Raw genomic sequence first — 26,664 nt, 5'->3', positions numbered from 1 at the left:
CACCAGTACTGACGTGTGAGAGTTTACCTGTTCTCACCAGTACTGACGTGTGAGAGTTTACCTGTTCTCACCAGTACTGACGTGTGAGAGTTTACCTGTCCTCACCAGTACTGACGTGTGAGAGTTCACCTGTCCTCACCAGTACTGACGTGTGAGAGTTTACCTGTCCTCACCAGTACTGACGTGTGAGAGTTTACCTATCCTCACCAGTACTGACGTGTGAGAGTTTACCTGTTCTCACCAGTACTGACGTGTGAAAGTTTACCTGTCCTCACCAGTACTGACGTGTGAGAGTTTACCTGTCCTCACCAGTACTGACGTGTGAGAGTTTACCTGTCCTCACCAGTACTGACGTGTGAGAGTTTACCTGTTCTCACCAGTACTGACGTGTGAAAGTTTACCTGTCCTCACCAGTACTGACGTGTGAGAGTTTACCTGTTCTCACCAGTACTGACGTGTGAGAGTTCACCTGTTCTCACCAGTACTGACGGACCTGATAGAGCTGCATGGTGCAGAGGTGTCAAGTAGGATTGGAAGACTAATAAGGACCCTCAGTGTCTTTCTATTTGTCTCTTTCTCCCTTTTTATCCTCTCTATTTCCATCTCTCTCTCTCTCTCTCTTATTCTCTATCCCTTTTGTGTTTTGTCTCTCTCCCCATGTACTTCTCTCCTCCTTTCCCCTCTGGGACTCAACGTTAACCTCGCTGTTTGCACTCAACAGAAGTGAGCAGTGAGAAATAATTAGGCGTGGAGGAACAATTAGTCACGAGAGAGACGGATGTGCCTCGGAGAAGCTTGGGGGCACCACAGAGTGGAACGCAAGCACACAACCTCAATGTCTTTCATGGGAAATTAGATCTGTAGATGTACGTCCCTGTCACCTGACATGATAATCAGATATTTATGCATGCAATAAACTGTTTATGCATGCAATAACATGTTTATGCATGCAATATGATGATTATGCATGCAATAATTGAATGAAAAAGCCATGGAAAACATATATGCTGGCGTTATCTTATGGAGGAAGGGAATTACAGTGATGTTCAAGTTAAAAGGTCAAGAGCGTCTGCTGTGATGCAGGATGATGCATTGCATTCAGGTGGCATACGAGCCATTCATCAGTACCTTGTCATGTTCTGGAATGATCTAGATCTCAGCTCTAGATACTGAGAGTGTAGCTGATAGTGTTATGGTGCAACGTTTGCTGTTGTGTCCGGCCTGCCCGCATTCAGGCAGTAAACTTGTAAACTTTACACTCTCCGCAAATACATTTATCAAAATCATTCAAACTAAATCAGGAAAGGTTTAATGAAGTAGAACACGGCAAACATTCACCAGTGCAGTTTCTCACTTTTTGGACATTTAAATCCATTTGAAATCATGCACTTGGTTTCAGATGAAATAAAGGAAACCAGTGACAGCAGACCAACAGTGTCATCATCACAGCTAACAAACACAGCTAACTGCTGTTGAATGTAAAATGAAGGGGCGGAGGTAACTGAACTATTATAATAAAAGCCATAAAACCTTCATCTCAGATCTGCCGTGTCTGTGGGGGTCATAGAGTCCCTGTCTTTTTAAATGATGTTATATTCACCTTAGTCATCCAGCTGGGCTTTATTTAAAATGTGTTGTAGCATTTGAAAAGTCTCTGCACATTCGAAACGAGCTGTTGAGTAACTGAACTGTTATTTATGTACACATGCTGTCAAGCTGATTAACCTTTTTTAAGAATCTATATGATAATTTACACATTAAAATGTATAAGGGCAATTTAAATGACAGAACGTATTCTATTTATTTGAATTTAAGGATTCTTGTTAATTCAGATTTGCTCATTCGAGGTCAAAGGTCATTTGTAGTGCTGCATCGAGAGCGGAGATGGTGAAGATGGTGGAGATGGTGGAAGGCTGAGGAGGCAGTGTTGAAGGGCAGGAGAGGAGCTGTGGGAGAATGCTAGTCACATCCTTCCTTGGTCTTTCATGTTTTCTGTATGTATGTATGTATGTATGTGTATGTGTGTGTGTGTGTGTGTGTGTGTGTGTGTGTGTGTGTGTGTGTGTGTGTGTGTGTGTGTGTGTGTGTGTGTGTGTGTGTGTGTGTGCGTTTCACCTCAGGGTGTGCTTCTCCTTCTGTAATGACCTCTGAGCTGCCGGGTGCACTGCCTCTTTGATCTGTACCGACAGGTTGCACAACGTTTGACACACTTCAGTGTACAAGGAGAGACACTGGCATACGTGTGTGTGTGTGTGTGTGTGTGTGTGTGTGTGTGAGAGAGAGAGAGAGAGAGAGAGAGAGAGAGAGAGAGAGAGAGAGAGAGAGAGAGAGAGAGAGAGAGAGAGAAAGAGAGAGAGGGAAAGAAAGAGAGAGGGAGAGAGAGAGGGAGAGAGGGAAAGAAAGAGAGAGAGAGAGAGAGTAACTACTCAAACCTGCTGCTACAGAATATGAACTATTAACCTCAACACATACCTGGCCTTCATGATCATAGTGTGTGTGTGTGTGTGTGTGTGTGTGTGTGTGTGAGAAGCAGACGACACAACTCCACAACTTTCCCCATCTTTGATCTTTGCTGATGTATTGCTTGTTGACTTTCATGTGATGAAATATGTGGTAAGACAAGGTAAGACAACAGACGCTCCTACAGTACACAAACATGCTAATAGGTGTATCTGTAACAACTGGATTGGATTCAAGTGTACTCAAAACACATACATGCACACATGTACACACCTCACACACAAGCATTTTACTCTATTTTTTCCCAAATAAGTGAATTATCTCTTTTTATGATCAAAGGGATATGTTGTGTTGTATGTTCACATGGGTAACATCCTGCATCAGCAACCTGATCTGAGACTAGAATTCCAATTCTGAAAAGTTCTCCATCCCTTCCCATGTTCCTGGTGTTGCATCATGGGAAGGAGGTTAACGTTACTGCTGTTGGATAGCCTGTTTCCTGCATGTTATTTTTATAGTCCTTACAGAGAACTTTCTAAAGACTCTAAAGAGACTCCACCACTCTTGTAGAATCCTAAAGCACAATAATTATTCAAAAACTGTCAAAATTTTATTCATGATAATGCTAAACGATATTCAAATTTTCAAAAGTGGATGCGTTTTCTGGTCAGTCTCCATGCCAGCGTGTAAGGTTCATGCCCTGTTTCATCACTGGGCCTTTTCTGCCCACAGGGCTGCTGTAGGTGATTTTTTTTCCTTTGGCAGATGGCTCTCAGCTCAGCGGTGACACATGTAAAACCGACACGTGTTAGAACCCCTGACGTGCCTGGTCACCCCATTATACCAGCTTATCACCCACAGCCATGCCACCAGCACCTCAGCCTTAGCTCTGTTTTCAGAATAAATAAGACCAAGATAAGGTCCAGTCAGCAGTGGTTCTGCGTCCAGAACCTGACCAGAGAATAACTGAGAAGACAGCTGACACTCATAGTGTATACCGCCAGGGAGGTACTGTCTGTAATTGTGCACTGTACCTTTAAGAAGCATTCAATACTGTTTGCAGTTGGTGGGAACAGGTAAGTGTTCTTTACAATACTGCTGTTGCTGGGTATTTGTCATATGTGTGGCTAAAAAGTCTGCAGTAACATAGCAGCTGTTTGCTAGTTAGCATCACGGTTCTGGAGTACTGTTTGGACTGTATTGATGCCGTAATGATCTCGCCCAGACCTGAACTATCATCTCTACTTTACAGCCCCCCAACGCAGTAATGACCACTGTTGGTTTGTCGTAAGAGGTATTGCAGTTTGGGGTCCACAACCAATAACCACTACCTTGCTCTGAGATTTCAACATCATGGTGGTGTTTCTGCTGGTTCTATATTCTGCTGGTTATATCGATCATCAGGGCCAACAAAACAAAAATAAGAGTTTTTTGTTGTTGGTGCATGCATGGTGAAAAAGAAGCAAGCAAAGGAGAAACTGATGGACTTGGTCTTAATCTGATGTTAATCTGACTGGTCTTAATCTGGCATCAGTTTTCTGTTTATCCAACATGGTGGCAATACAACTCAACAAACGCACAAACCTCGGCAGACTGGTGAACTGATATTAAATACCAAAAATCAGAGGAGACAAAACAAATAAAAAAGTAGTACATGATTATTCTGAGACATTTAAGAAAAACACGTAAGTTTAATAACAGAGGCCTTTTGTATATGAAGTCCAATTGTGATACTCATATTTGTCCAGTCATTGAGTGAGACCTAACAGGGTATTGGTGAAGTGTTCAGAATATGTCAAAATTGTCCAACGATCCACACAAAGTAAATCGAATTCTACACTGAATTGAATTGAAGTGCATCATGTCTTCAAGCCAGACATAGACTGAAGGGGGTTTGTGGGATTTACATAGTATTAGTCTTCTCCCTCCGGCTGTGAGGGAGGTGAAAACTGTAATGGTGTGGGATATTCCCCAAAATGCTAATCAATAGTGATCTTAGAATCTTAAAGACCAAAGTCCCAAAAGACTGGACTTTGTGGCATAACCAAAACGTCAGCCGTGGTCGATATGTGGGGAAATATTTGCAAGCTTGTCTTTACACAAATGGACTTTGTATAGTGTTTTGACCTGAAGGAGTCTGAGATGACCACCATGGCCTGACACACCCAACCAATTTGTCACTGAATTTGATAACTGGAAGATTGGGTCAAAGCTGAGACCATATTCGACATTAAAGGGATATTTTTAAAGGATGTGTGAGGTTTATCATTCTAGAGCCCTGGGATGTACGGCTGTGGGAGATTATTGGTCAGTTAGCTGAGTTAGTGGTCAGTTAGCTGAGTTAGTGGTCAGTTAGTTGAGTTAGTGGTCAATTGGATGAATGTGAACAACAGGATGTTAAAGGAGCATTTCTGAGGAAAGAAATAAATGTTAGTCTTCTGATACTGATGTGATTTTTACTTTTGCTGCAAAATGTGGTATTACTGGGTAGGTCATGGTAGCAGTGTTGCCCAGTTCCCATCCCCAAGAGTTCAGCAATTTCTTAATTTCTTATTAATACCTGACCATATTTCATCAGCTTTAACGACACCCTTAATTAATACACTAAAGCACGAGTGAGAAACTTGGACATGAGGTACGTTGGGGCTGGCCTGACCTGGACGGTGTTTAAAGAGTGGGGCGGTGCCATTGCTCTGGCCGAATCTGCCCCACAGGTTTTGTGGTTCAGTTCTGCAGATGTGTAAAGTGTCACCTGGCTTCATTACCCTGGACAACCTGGCGTACTCCTCTGAGGACCCCACGCCCGGCCAGTGCTCTTGCCGTCCCTGTTCAAACCTCACTCAGTGTTTCAGCAAACCACCGGGCCCTTCAGGAGCCGGACTGCAGCATGCAGCTGACACTTTTGTCCACTTTGTGGAGAAGCTTCCGTGAGCGGTGATGTTCTGATCTGTGAAGGGCAACTGCTTCCATACTTCCAGATGAGGGTGTGATGTGAGTGATGTGAGCTGTTGGGACAGTTAGACCCAGCGAGGCTTTGCTGCCATGGCGGTTTTGAAGTGCGTGCTCTGATGAGCTAAGGAAGCGTGCATTATGGGCAAGGACCGGGCTAGATGGAGAAAAGCCCGAGGACACACACACACACACACTAAACACTTGTGTACTTACACCTGAAGCACAGTATGCATTTGGTGGGAATGTAGCTTCTCCCCGTAAACGGTGTCTCAGAATACACACTCGCATTACTTCCCACACACACACACACACACACACACACACACACACACACACACACACACACACACACACACACACACACACACACATGCTGTAAATGGGGACAGAATTACTATATTTGGCAAGGTCATCAGGGAGCCAGAGGTGACAGAGCTCCACCTCACTGGCTGGAGGGCCAGACACCATTACATGGTGGACACCTCGGACATCTCCACCGAGCCACCACCGGAAAACACAAACCGCGCTGTTCTTACACTGCAACACACAAATCCTCTCCATAGCCACTGCACTCTTGCTGTGTCTTTGACGCTCTGTAGGCATGAGTTTATCTTTCTCCACGGACCACAACACCTCAGCCGCACACCCTCCATCCCCCGACGACGACTCTGGCCGACATCAATCAGATAAACACGCCGCTTGCTGTTTGTTGCTTGTGTCATAAACTCTCCGCGTTAGTGCTGACGAGCGGGGACTGTTGGAGCGTCTTTGCGGACATCTCCTGATGTAGTGGGACAAGGTGACCACTCAGCATCTCAAGAGAAATCAATAAATATGCTGCCTGTTGTGTTTTGGTGAGATATATATGTTTGTAAAGTACTTCAGGCAAGGTGAGAGCTCTTTGAGAGAAGGAACCCTGATACAGAGTGAGAGCTCCCCTACCGTCGAGATCCTGCTGACGACCGACTTCTTCCATGTGGGCTCACAATAACCGGTCCACATTTTACACGTGTCCATCACTCATTCCTGCCCCGTCCCTGTTTCTCCCACTCCGTGTCTTGTGCCTCAAGCAGCCTGTGTATTGAATCAAGATCTGATTTGCTGAATGACAGCAGAAGTACCCAAAAAGCTTTCAGAAGGATTTTCATTTGATATATTGAGTCCTTTATGCTTTCAGAGCACAATAAGCAGCATGGTGGTTCCTGTAAGAGACAGATCAGGTACAGAGGGTTTTTTTATTTGTACCTTAAATTTTTTGTATTTCTACACATGCTTTGTAAAATCAAGATCCTAGTCCTCATCTTTTACCATGTCCTCTAGTGCATCCTCTTGTACATCAGTGATATGTCCTGTAGGGCATGTTCTGAAATGTCCTTTAATATGTCCTGTAGGGCATGTTCTGAAATGTCCTCTGATGTGTCCTGTAGGGCATGTTCTGTAATGTCCACTGATGTGTCATGTAGGGCATGTTCTGAAATGTCCTCTGATATGTCCTGTAGGGCATGTTCTGAAATGTCCTCTAATATGTCCTGTAGGGCCTGTTTTGACATGTCCTCTTGTGTGTCCTGTAGGGCATGTTCTGAAATGTCCTCTAATATGTCCTGTAGGGCATGTTCTGAAATGTCCTCTAATATGTCCTGTAGGGCATGTTCTGACATGTCCTCTGGTGTGTCATATAGGGCATGTTCTGAAATGTCTTAAGGGGCAACTACAAAACACACTTTGTTCACTATTTATTGTACATCCTCTAGAATGCCCTAGGCTATGGAGTCTACAACACTCTCTCTATGTCCTGTAGTGCATGCCCTAAAAAGCTCTCTCATGTGTCCAGTAGTCCATATTCTGCTGTAGTGCATACTCTGGAATGTCCTCTAGTCCTCACGCTCCTCATGTCTTGCTTCCTATGACAGTACACCTCAGTCTGGCCTGAACTAGACTCCTGGAGCTCTAGACGAGCTCTTGTGAGGTCACGGCGTGCTGGAGGAGATGCCTAGCAATTACGAAGAATAATTATTGTAGCGCTGTTCTTAGGGAAGAAATAATTGGATCTCGGTATGCGTACATTTACACCGTGTGTGTGTGTGTGTGTGTGTGAGTGTGTGTGTTGTCATGCTCTTTGGCAGTCTGTCTTTACTTAAGGCCATTAGACTGGTAAAGTGGAAGGAAGTGGAAGATCTGAGTGTTACTGAGTTTGCCTTCTCTTTCTCGTTTAACGCTTGTTTCTCGTTTAGCGCTCTGCTCTCCTGTGTGAGAGCTCCACCCTACTGCCCTGTGAGTCTGTCGGCTTGGCCAGTGATGATGTCTCTTTGACTATGTCACATAGGTTACATCACACATTATCACACTATTCATTGTGTTTTTCCAACAATCTAGAAACAGCTTCACTTGTTTTTCCTAAACTGCCTTTTAGAAAGAGACACACACACACACACATGCGTACACACACTCGCATACACACACATCTGTCATGTTTGCCCAATCATAAAAGAGATCAGCATTACTCTTTATCTGAGATTGGATCACTGACCATGGCTGTATCATCTCTGTTGCCAGCAAGATTTAAACTCTCGTTTCTATCTCCTTGGAGAAGATGAGGTCACGTTGCTTCTCTTTCATCTCTCTCCCTCTCTCCCTTCTTTCTGGAACTTTCTCATCCTTATTGATCCCTCCTCCTGCTCTCTGGAGGGATTTGCCTGGGTTTCGTCCGTCCGTCTGTCCATCTGTCTGTTTGTCTCTTGGTCTTATCTGCGAGGGATGTTTGTGGGGACTGTGGGTTGCTGGGGTGGCTGGGAGTAGATAAATAGTGTATCGAGCTGTAACACCTGTGAGATGGCAACCATTGATTGGGCAAACAGAACATTCCTGGGCCTCAGAGGACAATCAATAGGTCTCAACTTGCTGCACTGTTCAGAAAATTAGGCTGCCTCCTACATGTAGCCCTGCTAAACACTGGGTACCCTGTGCAGGGCACGAGTTAATTGCTTTTACAGCCTATGTAGTGTACTATTTCTTAAACAGGGAGCTGTTTGGGATGCGGCCGTATTGAGCCCACCTCTTGACATCCTGAGGTCAATGAGGTCAAGCGTGGATGTTCCTTTACATATTACTGCAGACTTTATATAAAGCAGATACCCATATAGAAGTAAACAGTATATGTAAGAGACATACTGGACTGTAATACTAAAGAAAAGCTGTGTGAACATCACCTGTGCTAAATGTGAACCCCCCCACCCCCCAATTTGGAAGGGCCTCTGGTTGTGCGGGTCTGTGTTTGGGCGGAGTGTGTGAATGCCAGCAGACAGGTAGGGCTGCCCTGGGGGACGCTGGGTATCTACACAGAGAGGAAGACCTGGCTCCTCTACTTAGGCACCCGCTGCAGTTTAGATGAGAACAGAAGGTTAGCCTTGAGCTTGGCTGCCTTCAAAGACACGCTGCCTCCCCCACATATGCACGTGACATTTTGTATTCACACACACACACACACGCACACACACGCACACACACACACACACACACACACACACACACACACACACACACACACACACACACACTCTCATATATACTGTATGTGGGTGTGCACATTTTCATGCATGCATGTATGTTTGTGTGTGTGTGTGCATGTGTGTGTTGTTGCAGGGTGTGTGTTTATATATTTGTCTTCATGCGTGCATGCTTGTGTGTGTGTGTGTGTGTGTACATTTCTGTGCTACAACCTGGGTTATAGGGGTGTATGACCTCTGAAGTGCCTTTTGCAGTAATCAATAAGAGCCATATCGCTGACCCCCTGACCAGTGTCCACTGCAGCACCCATGAACAGGAGGAAGAGGGTTGACCCGGAGGACCGTGCAGGGGCGGAGGGATTAAAATCAAGGTTAAAGTCAGGGTTAGCTGTAGTGTATATAGTACTGCATAGCTACAGTGATAGTGTGTGGTTCACTGGCCATCTCAGATGAAGATAATATTACAAGACAGAGTACATGTGCATGGGAGACCGAGAAACACACAGATCTGAGCGGTCCCCAACATCTTGACCTCATTGTCTTTTCTTGTTATAAAAATAACAATGAAACATGCCTGATTGGTCAGGATTGGTGATGAGAACCCTGCACTGATTGGTCAGAATCCTCATCAATGTTGCTGTGACTCCAGAATCAGCAAATCAATCAGGAAGGATGACACCTGCAGGATTTTAAAGCGCACAGGGTTTTAACGAGCCCCGTTAAGGGAGCTTCTGCTTAGTAATGCTGTTTAATGTGTGTCCTTAGAGAGTCAGAGTCACACACATACACCGACACCCACACTCCTAGCCACCACTTGCTCTCTGAGCCTAAGGTTACCATAATGACGGCATGTGGGAGATCCATGCCGTGCGTCTGAGCTGACCTCGTTAAGGTCCCGGCGACTGTGCACCGCGCTCAAGCTGTTCCTGAAACAGTAACGCTCAACGCAAGTCTTCGCACTGAAACCAGATGTCCAAACTGGGAATGTTCCCTTTCCTCGAGTGTTTGAACGTTCTGACTGGAGCCGCGGTTTCTGTAGGCAGTCTGTGTGCTGTCTGAGAAGTGCATGCTGGGTGTTTTTCTGGTCTCTAGTGTCACCTTGAGCTCTTTTGTAGTTCACTCCAGCAGCTATGTCAACACCATGGCCATTTATTACCTACACCACATGGTTACTCTGGAAATCAGTATTAATGCCTAATTTATACTAGACTAGTACTACTACTACTACTACCTCTACTACTATTACTACTATTATATATTTGTTTTGGAGTCTATCTAGAGTTACACCCCCCCACCACATACACACACACACACACACACACACACACACACACACACACACACACACACACACAGCTCATAGAGTTTGATAATGCCTGTATCTGCATAGTTACAGTTGGAGCATTCACCATCACTCTCCCATATGGTGTGTGTGTGTGTGTGTGTGTGTGTGTGTGTGTGTGTGTGTGTGTGTGTTGGGTGTTTTATCCTCAGCGAAACTCTACTGGGTCTCTCAATTTTTAGTGTCGTTATTGATTCATACATCTACAGCAGTGCCCCCCTGAGGCCGCCTGTGGAACTGCACTGCCGCTGTCCATCATCATTTTACCAACCGTTTTCCAGACAATTAGATCCACACATGTCCCAGTCATATCTAATTCAATCCATCTTGTTTTCCCCCTCCCCCTCTTCCTTTCTCTTTCTCTCTCTCTCTATCTCTCTCGTTCTCTCTCTCTCTCTATCCCTTTCTCTTCGTGACTCTCTCTCTCTCTCTCTCTCTCTCTCTCCATATCACTCTCTCCTTCTCTTTTGATGACCCTACAGGCTTATTTTGTTATAGTGGAGTTATTGCATTACACTAATTATGAACCAACACGTCCCTTCAGTGCCCAGTCGTTGCCGTGGCAGGAAACGTGCCTGGCAACAGCGAGGTCAGTGCGTGCTTCACTCCTGTGCAGACGTGTGTCTGTCTCCAGACTGAGATCCTAATTGCATCCTGAGGACAACCAACACATTAATTCCTTTAGACATAAACCAAAGGTCAATTAAACTCCTTCAGACTTAAGTCAGCTCCAGTTTAAATCCTGCGACTTTTTAAGATTTCATTCAATATAGTTGTCTACACAAACCAATGAATGTTACACACACTTATTGGTACAGACTAATCCATTTAATTTAACCCAATCATTTTTATAATTTAAAGGCTTAGTGTGTCTTGTGGCAAGGCAGGTTATGTAATTTAGAATGTCGCTGATGAAACGAGATTTTACAATCTACTTATTTCTCAAAGCTGTGAGCTTTAGCTAAATATTTTGGCGTGTTTCTCTGGGTTGGTTGTTGGGTCTTGGCTGGAGACACAGCCCTCTAGACAACAGCAACGTCTCCATGCTGGAAAGTCTATGTTTTCTTTATCACAGTATAATAAGTGTTTAAGTGTTTCTTAATACACTTGTATTTGTCTTGGTAGGTGGTATTCCCTGTGTGTGTGTGTGTGTGTGTGTGTGTGTGTGTGTGTGTGTGTGTGTGTGTGTGTGTGTAACACTTGATGGTACTCTGTCTGGCTGCCTGTCCTCAGATCAATTCCCTACGTTGGGTGTAATCAATGCACTGTGTCTTAATGTGATTGTCAGGTGAATTGCTCGTGACTGTTTTGTCTTGTAACAGGACCAGACCCTATAAAACAGCCTTGCTGATGTCCATACTACAAGTATCTGAAAAAAATGCTTTGTGATTTGTGTGTTGTGTTCTGGCTCTCAGGCCAGCATACAGAAACACACACACACACACACACACACACACACACACACACACACACACACACACACACACACACACACACACACACACACACACACACACACACACACACACACACACCAACAAACATATACATGCATATATTTGGTGTTTGATGCACTTAGAGGGGCAGTGTGTGTGCTTGTGTGTGTGCTGTGGATGTATATGTGTGTAAGTGTTTATGTATGCATATGTGTGTGTGTGTGTGTATGTGATGAGACACACCCACTCACACACACATTTATACAATGTAAATTCAGCGAATGAATGTTTGGTGGTTTGAGACAGCAGTGTGTCACAGTGGTACCTAACATAGCTGCTGGCATCCTCCTTTACATTCTTGTGTCAGTGTTAATGTATCTAATTACTTTCCAGCATTTTCTGGACAACGTTTGTCACCAAACAGGGTCCCACAAGGTCAAATGCCCCCACTAAGTATAATCATTACTTACATCCTTTTGTAAATCTCTGGAGAGAAGTTCTACATCTCCAGATTATAGAGCTCCCATGGGCCACTTCATTCACATATATGACAAATCTATTAATAATAATAATAATAATAATAATAATAATACATTTAAATAGAGCAGACCCAAGGACGCTTTCCAAGATGTATACAAAAACAAAAGACAAGAGAAAGAACAGAGAATGCTAACACCACAGAAAACGAACGCCCAAACAAAAGCAAATGATCGACACAACACCACAGTACAGAATGAAAGTATTGAGAAAAAAGAAGAGTTTTGAGTTCAAATTCTGAAAGAAAAAACCCTAAGCAACAAAAACCACATGAGTACGCACACACAGCTTTCTGAGTAGAACATAGTCACATTTCAGTTCCTGTTTATTTAAGGGAAATAAACTTTCAGGGAAATAAACTTCTGTAACTTTTAATATAGCATGTGCACTGCTACAGTAAAATGCTGTGTTGACAGATGGTATTTGGTGTGTTGTAAGTCATAATGTTTGCAGCTGGTCTGTTCTCATTAGGACCATTCAAAACACCGTGATGTGTGTGAGGCAAAGAGCAATGAATAAAAGCTGAACCAATGTGTTCACATGACTCTAATGGTCAGATGCTAACAGAGGGCTCCAGGGCTGGTAAATGAAAGCTGGAACTAAACTCTGCAGAGCACTAGAAATAAAGCAAGCACCAAACCTCAGAATGCATCAGGCTGCTTTTTGGAACTGAAGCATGTAGCTCTCATCATGAAATAATACTAATACAGTAAAAGTATTCTTACAGCGCCACCTAGGGGATGGGAGACGTATTTCAGAGTTGAGAACAGAAGCATCACTCGGTACACGCGTGCAGTCGGCATGGAAACACCTTTGACAAACCTCAGAAGTAGTGTTGAGAAAGGAAGTGAGATAGAAAAGAGAGAGAGAGGGAGAGATAGAGAGAGAGAGGAAGAGAAGAGAGAGAGGGAGAAAGAGAAGAGAGAGAGGAAGAGAGAGAGAAGAAGATAAGAGAGAGAGGGAGGAAGAGAAGAGAGAGGAAGAGAAGAGAAAGAGGAAGAGAGAGAGATAGGGAGAGAGAGAGAGAGAGAGAGAGAGAGAGAGAGAGAGAGAGAGAGAGAGAGAAATTACATGTGATGATTGTATAAAGGAGCTGACTCCTGTCACTGAGACTTCCTTTGATCCTGTGATTTCATCCAGTACTGAATCATGCCAGTAGAGCTCGGTGACTGATATTAAAGGTGAGATTGCTCGCTTTTTTCATATTATAAATGAATAATACAAAACTAAAGTTTGTCAAATTCTGTGTATAGGGAAGTGCTGAAAGTCACTTATGATCGCTGCCACAGACAAGACGTCCTGTCATTTACCTCGTCAGGCACTCCCTCTAGTGGCAAAACAATGCAATTTTTACACCAGTTACATCAAAGCAGAATTTAGACTTTTTAAAATGTTAGTGTTTATGCATGTAAAGACATTTGAATATGTCACCTACGTTAAGAGAGATTCAGTATAACAATGAAGTAGACATCGTCTTCCAGAATGCATTCATCACAATGATAAAATGCTCATCTTGTAATTGTAACGCTCAGCTAGCACAGACCATCACCTGCTTACGTTGCTGTCTTTTATAGACAACCATATTTCAAACATCTTTAAATTTCATTAACCTTTGGACAAATGTGGTATTTTTAATGCCTTCCTGGAAACAAACTGTAGCCTAGAGTAATTGTCAACTGCAGATGACACCAAACCTTTGTTACTTTTTTATTGATCTTACTGGGTTTTTATCTGTACATCTGACTCATTATGAAACAAAACTTTCCTTCTGTTTATTTAAATAATGAGGAAGGAAACTAATCACCTCCCCCTGAGAATTCAGAAGGGCTGATCACAGATATTTTAATTCACTGTAAGCACATGACAGAAAACAGCTTGTAAGTATGCTTGTGTGTTTTGAACAGAAATCACTATCATCTTATATTTGTAATTATGTTGTTTGAAAAAAATCATAATTTCTGGATTTGGACATTAATGATGTAACTGTATAGAATAATACAGTGCCTCTTTTACATTACTGATGTAACGGTATAGAATAATACAGTGTCTCTTTTGCATTAATGATGTAACAGTATAGAATAATACATTGTCTCTTTTACATTAATGATGTAACAGTATAGAAGAATAATACAGTGTCTCTTTTGCATTAATGATGTAACAGTATAGAATAATAATACAGTGTCTCTTTTACATTAAGGATGTAACAATATAGAATAATAGAGTCTTTTGTACAGTAATGATTTAATAGCTTAGAATAATAGTGTTTAAAACTGCCAACATTTATTTTGTCAGGTCCAACATTTCACAAGTTCACAATCTCCATAGAGAGCCAGAGCTGTCCACAGATATTTTAGTGATAGGATCTTCTCAGCCCAGCAGTAACACTGACATGTAAAAATTCCAGCTGCTGTTTTTGACACTGCTGTATTTGATATAACCTCACAACACCTACTGTCACGTCTGTGTAACTGTTGTGCTGAGACCGACCCATAGTAATGTCCTATCAGCTGTAGTCTTGCTGTCAGACACTGACCAGTGATGAACTTGATGGAGTTCATGCCAAAAGATGTGGGTGTGGTCTCAAAAAATCCAGCATTAAGAACATGAATTACTGATTCTGCATGAATAAAGAAAGAGTGCAAAAGTGCAAAACCCTGATTCTAGTCCTAACCTTAAAATGATCCCTGACTCTAGCTGCTACCTTAAAATAAAGCATGGTTCTAGGTCTAACCTTAAAAATAAATCCTGATTTTAGCCCCAACTTAAAATTGAACCCCGATTCTAACTCAAATCTTTTACAACATACCACTTGTAATTTTTTGTTTTTTTTAACATTCTTACAAATTTGTAGCTGTAACATCATTCAGGTCTTAGCAAGGCGTTTGTGCAATATGTTAATTATATGTTATTGCAGTACATATTCACAACAAAAAAATACATTTTGTCCAAAGGGGAATACTGTGATACTTGTAATGGGAGGAAATATTTCAGCAGCAGTGGTGCTCATGTTAGTCGCAGGTAAACATTTTTATAATACCATCATGTCTGTGTATAATATTATCATGTAGTATGTGTACTCAGTTCACTTTGTGAGACTTAAAGGTGCATTAGGGGGATCTTTACAAATCACAACGACCATTCCAAGAGACTTTTTAAAAATCTTTCTATAACATTTCCCATTTGACCTGGTTCACTTTAACCAGAATTGAGAATTTTTTGAAGAATCACTTCATGAAATATGATAAAGTAATACCTGTTTAAGACTAATATTCGTGTAATACTCCCTGCACCTTTAAACAAGAAGCTTTCACCAGGGTCCAGTTGTTTATGTTGCAGCAGTGCAGTGTTTTGTATGTGGTTTCAACTGCAGAGTCCTGTTTGTGGCTATACTGGTGTCAACCAACATTGCCTGTCCTGCTGTTTTTTTTGTCTCAACTAACACTTTGTTCAGTGCAACACTGGCAGCTGGTTTAATGATCCGTGTTAGTTTAAGTGAAAAGTGATGCACCTTTAAACTACAGAGTCCAACTAGTTTGTGGATTGAATGCCAATGTGTGCTTGTTTGTGTTTCTATCTACATTTCATTAAATGACTCTTTATCATCAACAACAGCCATACTTCACATTGTGACAGTCACACAAAAGAATTGAAAATACTGTGTGTGTGTGTGTGTGTGTGTGCGCGCATGTGTCTGCAAGTGAGTTTGTATGTGTACATGTCAGTGTGTGCCTGTGTAGGTTTGTGCATGTGTGCATGCGTGTGCCTGTGTGTGTGTATTTGTGTTAATGCGCGTGTGTGTGTGTGTGTGTGTGTGTGTGTGTGTGTGTTCCAGGGGCTCAAGCTCAGAACAGTGTAACTCTCTCCTCTCAGAGTCTCTGTGCTGTTACTGGATCTACAGTAACAATCCCCTGTAAATATCATCATTCCTCCAGTGTCAGAGTCAGTCAGTGGTATCAGATCCAGAGATCTGATGAACAAGAACGAGTCCTGAGTAACAACCCACGATACTCTGTAAGCACACGCTGGAGAGACTGTACACTGACAATGAAGAATGTGAGAGGAAGTGACTCTGGAGTTTATAACTTCAGATTTAGAACACAGGGGGATGAGTGGATATCTGCTTCATCTGGAGTTACTCTCACTGTCACAGGTAATAACACACAACACACACTCATCCATAAACACATTATACATCATCAGCACATGGGGACAAACATCTGTGACAGTCCTTCATTACTGTCCACTCTGGAGAACTTTAATTAACTTTACCATAACACAAATGTTGCCCTTTAAACTCTGTGGTGCATTAAAGAGGCCATTCTTCAAGGTTTCAATATTACTATGTTTGGGACTGGGTCTCTGACCACCTGCTTTTACTGTTACTCTCACTTTTACAGCTAATAACACATAAAACACAGAATACACACATCACTGTCCTTTTTCAAATTAGGTATGTACTTGACCTTTAGAGATCTCTGGTCCATGATGTAGTTTGTGTGTGATGTGTGTGTAGACCTGCAGGTGAAGGTGGATCCTGAGACTGTAGGACAAAGAGAGGTGAAACTGACCTGTAGCTCCACCTGCAGATTCACTGAGGCCCCTTCGTACTACTGGTACAGGAACGGAGAGTATTGGGGATATAGTCCTGGTGCCTCCATTGTACTGGACTCCACCCATGTGTATAATGGGGACAGCTACTCCTGTAGTGTGTATGACAGAACTCACCGCTCTCCTGCAGTGTGTAAGTTGATTTGAACCAGGGGTGTATAAAGCTTTTCAAAGCAATACCACAAAACTATAAACACAATCCGTATAACACTCAGTGTCATGCAACGATACTCCAACTTCCAGAATGTTCCACATCACCTGACTTTTGAGAACACCTGCACCTCATATCATAGCAGTATAAATTTCCTAGCAGCCCTAGGGACATTGTGAAGTATTGCCATACTCTTGTAGTTCAAGCATGCCGAGTGGTTTTTCCTGATATACTGATATGCCATAGTTACGTTTATGACCTGTTTTGTATATTTGGATTCTCTCTTATGGATTTGCCCTTTTGTACTGTTGCCTAATTTTGGATTGTCTCTGAGTGTATGACCTGGACTGTTACTGTTTCTGTTATTTGGATCATGCTTTGGTACCTCTGCCATCCTAACATTCCCATTAGGATATCTCTACTCTCATTGGAAAATTAAAGACTTTAGCTTTATCTTGGCTAGAAACATGTGACAAGGGGTTTGACTACAATTGACAGGTGTGAGGCAGGAGAACACATGGGAAACAAAACATGAGCACATGGAAAAACAAAACAAAGACATGACTGATGGGGCTAAATGCAGGGCTTAATTTGAGCCGGATCCTGCCAGAACAGGATCCGGGAACTCTTTCATTTTGAAGCGTGTGTTCCGGGAACTGTCTGCCTCGATCCGGCAAAATATTATACTGCCAGTGTAACAATTTATGCTTGCGTTCCGGCAACGTTTGATTTACAAATTAAGCCCTGGCTAGATGTGACAATTATCTATTTTATGCTACATATTATTATGCCACACATGTTTTATTCCTTTAATACACACAACATTTATATGAGAGGTTTAAAGGCCAGTCCTTTTTTTTCTGACTATGACTATCTCTCTCTCTCTCTGTGTTCCAGGTGTTCTGGGTAACGTGTGTTGGGGTGTGACTTACACTCCTGAACGTGTGTGTGCTCTGAAAGGTTCATCTGTTGATCTCTCCTGCTCTTATAAATACCCTGGAGGACACACAGTGACAAAATCATTCTGGTTCTTTAAGGCACAGCAGGTTGGTGTTGAGCCTGTGGATGTGAGAGAGGAAGAGGAGTATCAGGGGAGGGTGAAGTACAGACAGAGCTCCCAGAATGACTGTAGTATGACCATCACTCACCTGAGAGAGAGTGACGCTCACACATACAGGTTCCGATTCCACACTGATGGTACTGGGGGTAAATACACTGGTGAACCTGGAGTATCTCTGTCTGTCACAGGTAATCACATAAGATTAGTTAACTAGAAACATGTAACACCAAAGATAACATGGAAAAGTACACAAAAATGTTCTTTAATAAAATTACTTGCAGATCTGATGGTTACAGTGTCAAAATCTTATTCACGGACCCAACTGACCTGTAGCTCCACCTGCAGTCTGTCCTTCAACCCCACCTACATCTGGTACAGGAACGGACAGCCTGTATCTAACCAGAACACATTTAGACAGTATATGTATGTCAGCAGTGAGGATGCAGGCAGCTACTCCTGTGCTGTAAGAGGATATGAGGAGCTCCACTCTCCTGCTGTCTGTAAGTCCCTCACTTTAAACTCTCACCTCTCTGCAGTGTTGTGAATAACGTCGTTAAAAATAACGGCGTTAGATAACGGCGTCATTTTGTCAATAACGGGATAATATAATTAATTACTTTTCCTGTCGTTACAACACCGTTGACGTTACTGGTCATTAAAAGTGGTGCGTTACTATATATTGATCAGTGATGTCAGTAACGCGTTACTTAGTAACGCGTTACTTTTACCACGTTTTTCGGTAACGAGTAATATAACGCGCTACTATTTCCAGTCCAGTAATCAGATTAAAGTTACTTATCCAAATAACTGTGCGTTACTATTTTTATTTTCCCTAGTAAAAATATATATATTTGCTTTATTCTTGGCTCAGTTCTACTTTTGCGTCTGACCGTAGCGCTCGACTCCGCACGCTGCGCGCGACCCTGTGAGAGTGCGAGCGCGTTCACGTCATTCTGTGCAGTGTCCTCCCGTAACGATACGTGGTAGTATAAAGAATAGGGGTGGGCGATACTCGGAATTTTGGTATCGATACGATACCGATACGATACTGGTCAGTATCGCCGATACCAATACTTCCAAACCGTTGGGGGGGTGATACTTTTTACTTGAGATTATAATCCATTAATATAATGATATCTGATGTATGGAAGTCATATTCCATTGTAATTAATGGAGAGGGAAATGGGCTTGTTGTGATTGATATCAGAAAGTGTTGGTGTACGTCACCTGATGGCATGTGTTTGGACTGTGGTAAGAAATGGGACAGCGCGATCCATCGCTATATTGCTGTTTTAATAAATACATAAGAAAATTTCAAGTACTAAATCTAATTAATTCAATTCATATTAGGATTGCGGGCGGGGGCGACAGAAATGTGTATGTTGCGGGTGGGTGCGGGATTAAAACAAGCGATTTTTTGGCTGGTGCGGGCGGGAGCGGGACTAAAACAAGCAGGTGCGGGCGGGAGCGGGATTAAAACAAGCAATTTTTTGGCGGGAGCGGGATTAAAACAAGCGGGAGCGGGATTACAAAAGCAGTCCCGCGCAGACCTCTAAACTGCAGCAAAAGAATCGATATTTTCGCCGTGGTATCGATCCAATACTGATCCTCACCTTTGTATCGATACTATCGATATAAATATCGATCCGCCCACCCCTAATAAAGAAACACCCCTCAAAAACAGGGGAAGGAACATTTACCTGAAGAATTTTAATGTTGCACTGTGTTTCACGTTTGAAAAGTGCTGGAATTTTGACTAACGTCGCCTACTTTAAAATGCTTGAAGTTGTAATGGTATTTCGTTTCACAAGCTGTCTGACTGAACAGGGGTGGGTTTCCCGAAACGTTCATAGCACTAAGTACTTCTTAACCTCGTACGTTTCATACGAGGTTACGAAGTACTTGGCGCTACAAAAGTTTCGGGAAACCCACCCCAGTTCGCTTGTATTACGTTTACAAATAAATTTACAAATAATACCGCGCAGCTACACAAACGTAATGTCAGGAGATACTGTAGCGACTACTACTCCTCACGGCGAGTCTCGCCCTTTAAGTGACAATAAAGTTTCCCTCCTTTTTTTTTTTTTTTTTTTTTTGATTTTTGGATTAAGCAGTTTCTGCCTCGGTTACCGAACCTGCTTCAATACATTGTTACTGTTAAAAATGCACTTCCAATAAAGTGAGTATTGGAAAAATTTATTTTGCTGCTGAATGTAAGTACTAAAGTAACTTGTAATCTAACGTAGTTACTTTTAAAATCAAGTAATCAGTAACGTAACTAAGTTACTAAAGTAGTAATCAGTAATCGGATTACTTTCTCAAGGTAACTTAGCCATCACTGATATTGATATACTAACAGTAATGCGAGTGGGCCGCTGCCCAGGCTAGTGAGGAGTAACAGATCTCGATAGGTCACAGTTCTCGGTTTAACACCTGTTTAACTTAACAAGTCAGTAAGTGATTGGCTAAGGCAGCGTTATGGTAGCCAATCAGAGCCAGTGTTTTTACACGCGTGACGAAGCACACCAATGACACGCGACACAAATGAAGAAGAGGCAGAAATGGCGAGTCAGGAGCAAGCAGAAGAAAAATTAGCATTTCAAGGCGATATAAACATTATTTAAGAAAATACTTGAAGTTCCTGAATGTCTACCAGACTGGGTATTTGATTTATTTAATTAAGAATAGAGGTTTTATTGTTAAGTTTACTTCTGTTGTGAACAAACCAGTTGTCTCAGATTGAGAGAATTTAATTTAATTGCAGTTTATATAGTGTAACTGTTTACTTTTGCTTTATTTTTTTTTCTACAAAGATTTGGGATTTTAAAGGATTTTATCCTGCACTGGTCTGTTGATGTGCAATAAATATCAAAAGTTAATCACCTTTCTGATCTACTCATTTCAATTGATTGTGAAAACTGCTTTTTCAAAAAATCCTTATTCATTGGCATATAACTTTTTTTTACTGTAATGCAAATAGTTACTTTCCCTGGTAACGAGTTACTTTTATTATAGAGTAGCTAATTCAGTTACTAACTCAGTTACTTTTTTGAACAAGTAGTGAGTAACTATAACTAATTACTTTTTTAAAGTAACATTCCCAACACTGCCTCTCTGTCACCATCTCACTGGAGCTTTATCATTACAGTAAAGAAATGTTGTTTTTAGCTGTTGGTTCTGCTTATATGCTTAATAACTCACTGCCAAACACATTTCTCTGTTGATGTGGACATACATTTGTGGACTCTGGCTAGCTGGTTCAGTAAATCTACATCAGGGTGGTGTGGTTGTGTTCTCATCTCTTCCTCTTGTCCTCACTTTAAACTGCACTCACTCTGTCTCACTGGCAGCTTATACTAGAGTACAATGATCTCATTTTGAGTTACATGTTGGCTAGCACATGAGAAAACTACAGCATCTTCTCATCTATGATGATTTGTTGGTGTTTCAGAGATTTTGTTCCTTAAGCCACATAGTGTTTCTATCCATGTTATATTCAGTTGTAAGTTATAATCCATCACTGCTGGTATTACTATTGCTCTGTTGTGAGGTCAGCTGACTGATTGAACTTTAATCCCTGTGTACATTTAGTCAGCATCTATTGACCTCTATCATGGGTGACCTGCTTTTGACCAAAGAACAAGTTGTTAGCTACATACGTCTATTACTCTCTTATACTGCGCTTGTATCGTTTATGCACTTATCAATATATTCTGATATTACTTGAATCAAGTCATTCATGAAAGGGCCTCTGGAAACTTTGCACAACTGTCCAGAGAACAAGACTAGTGACTTTGTGTCACACAGACACAATACTGACTTTTAAACAACTGGTAATCTGTGTACAACTGTGGTTCACTCAGTTTATGTGTTACAGGCATTAATGACCAGGACAGATGCTGGAGTGTAACTTACTTCACCCAGAGCATCTGCGCTCTGATTGGTTCATCAGTGGACATACACAGTTACTACACCTTCCCTGACCAGCAACCCGCCCCCCAGCCTGCCTGGTACACCAGACTCCACCCACAGGACAAAGAGCTGAGTCATGTTGATGACCGAGTGGAGTTTTTCAGTCACAGAGCTAATGTGAGCACACTGAGACTGAAAAATCTCACTGAGAGCGACTCAGCAGAATATCTCCTCCAATTAAAAACCCCCTACAGGATACACACATATGGGTTTGCTGGTGTCTCTCTCTCTGTCACAGGTAGGACAAGTGTCTGTGTCTGGTAGTATCACATGGTTCACCATCTATTTGAGCTTTAAAGTCACTGATGGGCGTCTCTCATGTAGGACTGCAGGTGAACGTGGAACGTCCAGCAGGTCCAGTATCAGAGGGACAGACAGTAACACTGATCTGCAGCTCCACCTGCACTCTGTCCTACAGCCCCACCTACATCTGGTACAAGAACGGACAGCGTGTGTCTCACTGCACATCCGTCTCCTGCTCCGTATCTGCAGTCAGTGGTGCAGTTAGTTATAGCTGTGCTACTGAAGACCCTGAGAACCTCCTCTCTCCTCCTGTGTGTGAGTGGAGAACTTAAAACAAATACAAAAATCATAATGATGATGCATGTAATGTCAGTTCATCATAAATCAGAAACATCACTACAATTACATTTACTACTACTATAATAATAATAATAAATAATAATAATAATAATAATACCACATTTCACATTTAACAGCATTAACTTGTAAAGTTATATTAATCTCCCAACCAGATCCTCCTAGAAACACCAGAGCAGTGATGGTTCCCTCTGGAGAGAGAGTGGAGGGAGATTCAGTGACTCTGACCTGCAGCAGTGATGCAAACCCTCCTGTTCTCACCTACTCCTGGTTTAAGCATAGAGCAGCTGCAGACACACTGCTGGGAACAGTCCAGAATTACAGCATCACCACCATCAGCTCCCAGCACAGTGGACTCTACTACTGCACCGCTCACAACCAGCTAGGACACCACAACTCCACCACCGTCCTACTGGATGTGTTACGTATGTGCAGTATTTTTTTTCAGTTTTTGTTCAATGTTTTGAGCATTAAAGTAGTATATACCGGGTGGGCACAAGTAAGATCTGTCTGGATGAGGCGCGGGGGGGAAGACTGATGGTCTGGAAGGCTGGATAAACGCTCGCTATGCCACATGAAGCCGGCAACACTTACCAATGAGTAAGCAAAACAGAGACCTATCTGAAGAGGGCGCTCTGTGGTGAGGGACAGGGAAAGCAGAGCTAATGGTCAAATGCAAAAAAGAAAAGGTCAAAATAACAGCACAGGTTAACCACAACTCCAGTGCTCTCCTGTTTTCCCATGTCATTACAGTCATCTCTCTCTCTCTCTCTCTCTCTCTCTCTCTCTCTCTCTCTCTCACACACACACACACACACACACACACACACACACACACACACACACACACACACACACACACACACCTTAGTGTTAAGACAGTGTGTTTGTGTTCAGATCCCCCTAGAGACACCAGAGCAGTGATGGTTCCCTCTGGAGAGAGAGTGGAGGGAGATTCAGTGACTCTGACCTGCAGCAGTGATGCAAACCCTCCTGTTCTCACCTACTCCTGGTTTAAGCAGAGAGCAGCTGCAGACACACTGCTGGGAACAGGCCAGAATTACAGCATCACCACCATCAGCTCCCAGCACAGTGGACTCTACTACTGCACCGCTCACAACCAGCTAGGACACCACAACTCCACCACCGTCCTACTGGATGTGTTATGTATGTGCAGTTTGCATTGTGCGATCCTCCTGTGTGTTAAATGTAATAAGTTAAATGACATGTTGAATCTCTTGTTCAGACCCTCCCAGAGTCCCGTCTGTTACTGACCATGTGTCTGGTGACTCAGTGACATTGTTGTGCTACACTGACTCCAACCCCATCAGCAATTACTCCTGGTACAAGAAGACAGGAAGTGATGTAATGTTGTTTGGAAATGGGACCAATATAACTTTAGCTACAGGATCAAGTGGACGTTTCTACTGTGTGGTGAAGAATACGTTTGGATCATCTAATTCGACAGAATGGCCATTCGCATCAGGTACAGTCAAATCAAATGAAATCACATTATGTCACAGACATAGTAACACATGGTCTGTGTTGGATTCACTGCCCTGTTGGCCACATGGAGATTCAAGAATGTAATATAACTTTCCAGTTGTAACGTCACAGACTCATGAGGCTGATTTGGATCCATCTGCAGGTTTTAATAAAAATATAGGACAATCCAGAAAACGTAGTCGAATACACAGACATGGGTCAAAATCCAAAAATGCACAACAGAACAGAGGTAGCAGAAGGGCCAGGCAAAGGCAACGTAGAGAACAGGGCAGAGATCATACACTGGAGACAGAAAACAGGGGTAAACGCTCGGTAAGCAAACACTGGAGGAATGGTAATACTTTGCGGTGAGAAAGGGGCTGGGCAGGTTTACATAGCCTGTCCATCACTCCTGATTACAAACAGCTGATCTGTTTAAAACTCCGGGGAGTCGGACCTCTGGTGGCGAGGCTGGGGAGTGCAGGACCTGACACCAGTGTCCGTTTGATGATATCCTACATCATGACATCTGTGATTTCCCCATGTCTGTGACTTTCTAACATGCTGTCCTCTCCTCCCTGATGCAGGTAGCCCAGCTGGGACATACACAGCTTCTGGAGTCTCTGTGGGTTTGTTTCTGACTCTCACTGCTGTGTGTCTGTGGATGAGGTAAGAAGCTGAAGACACATTTACATTACACACCCTGATAATGCTGCCTGTAGGCTGCTTACTGCCCCGTCCAGAGAGTCTTCACTCTCATCATTACGGTATGAGGTCTAACAACAGCATCTACAGGGTTAAATTCACTTTTTAGAATATGTTAGCTATAATAACTGTAGAGGAGTCATAATAATAATAATAATATTTTTCATAAACATATTTAGAGATGCCCAATCTCACTGTTAAAAAGAGCAGAGACAATCATATCGATTGCTGGATGACAACATCAGTAAGGCAATCAACGAGGTTGGGAGGAGACAGTATGTTTGAGGGGACAGAATATGTGTCAATTTACATGTAATGTACATAGTAGTGAAACTGGAGACCCTGCTGTATAGTAACACTGCCAAGGGGAGAAAAAAGTAGAGGATCAGGTATTAAGCCCTGTGGAACACCATGAGATGGTATGACGTTCACCTACCAAAGGAGACAAATTGCTGTCTGTCAGCGACATATGATTGAAACCACATAAGTGTGGTATGAGTTGTGCTAGCAAGATTGTAACACTCGAGTTAAATTAACACAGGAGCTGTTGAGCCTGGTGGTTTCATTACTGTGGTTCTCCACCAGGAGGCGAGCTGCAGCTGTCAACAACAGGAGTGAGGAGAGCAGTGCTGAAGTAAGTTTGAAGGAGAGAGTAAACACAGGAGGGAGATATCAGCCCAACTCTATATCCCTGTAAAGCTCAACATTCTCTAATCACCATGTCCCAAACCATCTCTCTCTCTCTCTCTCTCTCTCTCTCTCTCTCTCTCTCAGCATGGTTCCACTCCTGTGTATGGAAATGTGTCAGCTCTGGACATGACCTCTGACCCCACACAAGATGATGTTCACTACTCCAGTGTTCGTTTCTCACGCTGCCACCCTCAGGAAGAGCCGCTCTACTCTACTGTGCAACTGCCAAATGCTCTTAATTCTCTTAATCAAGAAGAGGAAGTAGAATATGCAAAAGTGCATTTCACCAAAACAAAAGTTTCTGCCTGGTAGGCAATGTAAATTGTTTAGTTAACCATGTTTCTGTTACACTTAGACACACCTACACACATACATACAAACACACGTATACACACAAGCCGATGAATGCTTTTGCCATCCTCGTTCTCCCTCTCTCTCAAAAAATATTAAGTTATGTTTTAAATCATTTATACTGTATTTCATCTTAAAATTAATAAAACGTTATTTACATTTGAACACAAAGTAGCATGTCCAAAATTATTCATACCCTTCTCAATAAGCAATAGAAAAGTCTTTATTGACTATTACAACGATCAATCCATCCATCCATCCATCCATTGTCATCTGCTTATCCGGGTTCGGGTCACAGGGGCAGTAGCCTAAGCAAAGAGGCCCAGGTTTCCCTCTCCCCTGCCACCTCTTCTAGCACCTTTGGGAGTATACCGAGGCGTTCCCAGGACAGCCAAGATATATAATCTCTCCAGCATGTCCTGGGTCTTCCCCGGGGTCTCCTCCCGGTTGGACATGCCTGGAGTGCCTCCCCAGGGAGGTGCCCATTATCATCCGGACCAGATGCCCAAACCACCTCAACTGGCTCCTCTCTACATGGAGGAGCAGCAACTCTCCCAGATCCCCATGCTCCGTACCTTATCTCTAAGGGAGAGCACGGACACCCTGTGGAGAAAACTCATTTCGGCCGCTTGCATTCGTGATCTCATTCTTTCGGTCACTACCCTGAGCTCATGACCATGGGTAAGAGTTGGAACGTAGATTGACCAGTAAATCGCCTTTTGGCTCAGGTCTCTCTTCACCACAACGGTCCGGTACAGCGTCAGCAATACAGCAGCCACAGCACCGATCCACCTGTTAATCTCTCGTTCCAT

The 26,664-nt window shown here is 42.8% G+C and overlaps 1 protein-coding gene across 4 annotated transcripts; it reads left to right on the top strand.

Moving 5' to 3' along the window:
- The first annotated feature begins 13,086 nt into the window (after positions 1-13,086).
- LOC143523653 (sialoadhesin-like) lies at positions 13,087-26,017 on the top strand. 4 transcript variants are annotated; one of them, XM_077018234.1, is made up of 15 exons: positions 13,088-13,411; positions 14,023-14,107; positions 15,182-15,248; positions 16,063-16,380; positions 16,744-16,971; positions 17,887-18,237; positions 18,331-18,549; positions 21,927-22,259; positions 22,346-22,579; positions 22,777-23,046; positions 23,519-23,788; positions 23,868-24,107; positions 24,694-24,775; positions 25,397-25,445; positions 25,586-26,017. In XM_077018234.1, exons 3-15 carry the CDS (start codon positions 15,203-15,205, stop codon positions 25,811-25,813), a joined length of 2,868 nt encoding a protein of 955 aa, XP_076874349.1. In that variant the 5' UTR covers positions 13,088-13,411; positions 14,023-14,107; positions 15,182-15,202; the 3' UTR covers positions 25,814-26,017. The 4 variants fall into 4 exon arrangements, with proteins under 4 accessions (XP_076874357.1, XP_076874349.1, XP_076874342.1 ...); XM_077018227.1 differs by having other exon boundaries at positions 14,019-14,107; XM_077018242.1 differs by lacking the exon at positions 14,023-14,107 and having other exon boundaries at positions 13,087-13,411.
- The last annotated feature ends 647 nt before the right edge of the window (positions 26,018-26,664 follow it).

This window comes from Brachyhypopomus gauderio, chromosome 1 (genome assembly GCF_052324685.1).
Source record: "Brachyhypopomus gauderio isolate BG-103 chromosome 1, BGAUD_0.2, whole genome shotgun sequence".
Taxonomy (NCBI): Eukaryota; Metazoa; Chordata; class Actinopteri; order Gymnotiformes; family Hypopomidae; genus Brachyhypopomus; species Brachyhypopomus gauderio.
Note: the sequence above shows the minus strand (reverse complement) of the source record. Positions and strands in the feature narration are given on the sequence as shown.

Excerpts from the sequence above, each read along its gene's own strand:
- LOC143523653 (XM_077018242.1), top strand. The coding sequence starts at position 15,203 with ATGGGAGGAAATATTTCAGCAGCAGTGGTGCTCATGTTAGTCGCAG. Across the intron at positions 16,381-16,743 it reads AGTTACTCTCACTGTCACAG|ACCTGCAGGTGAAGGTGGAT; the intron begins GTAATAACACAC and ends ATGTGTGTGTAG. Across the intron at positions 18,238-18,330 it reads AGTATCTCTGTCTGTCACAG|ATCTGATGGTTACAGTGTCA; the intron begins GTAATCACATAA and ends AATTACTTGCAG.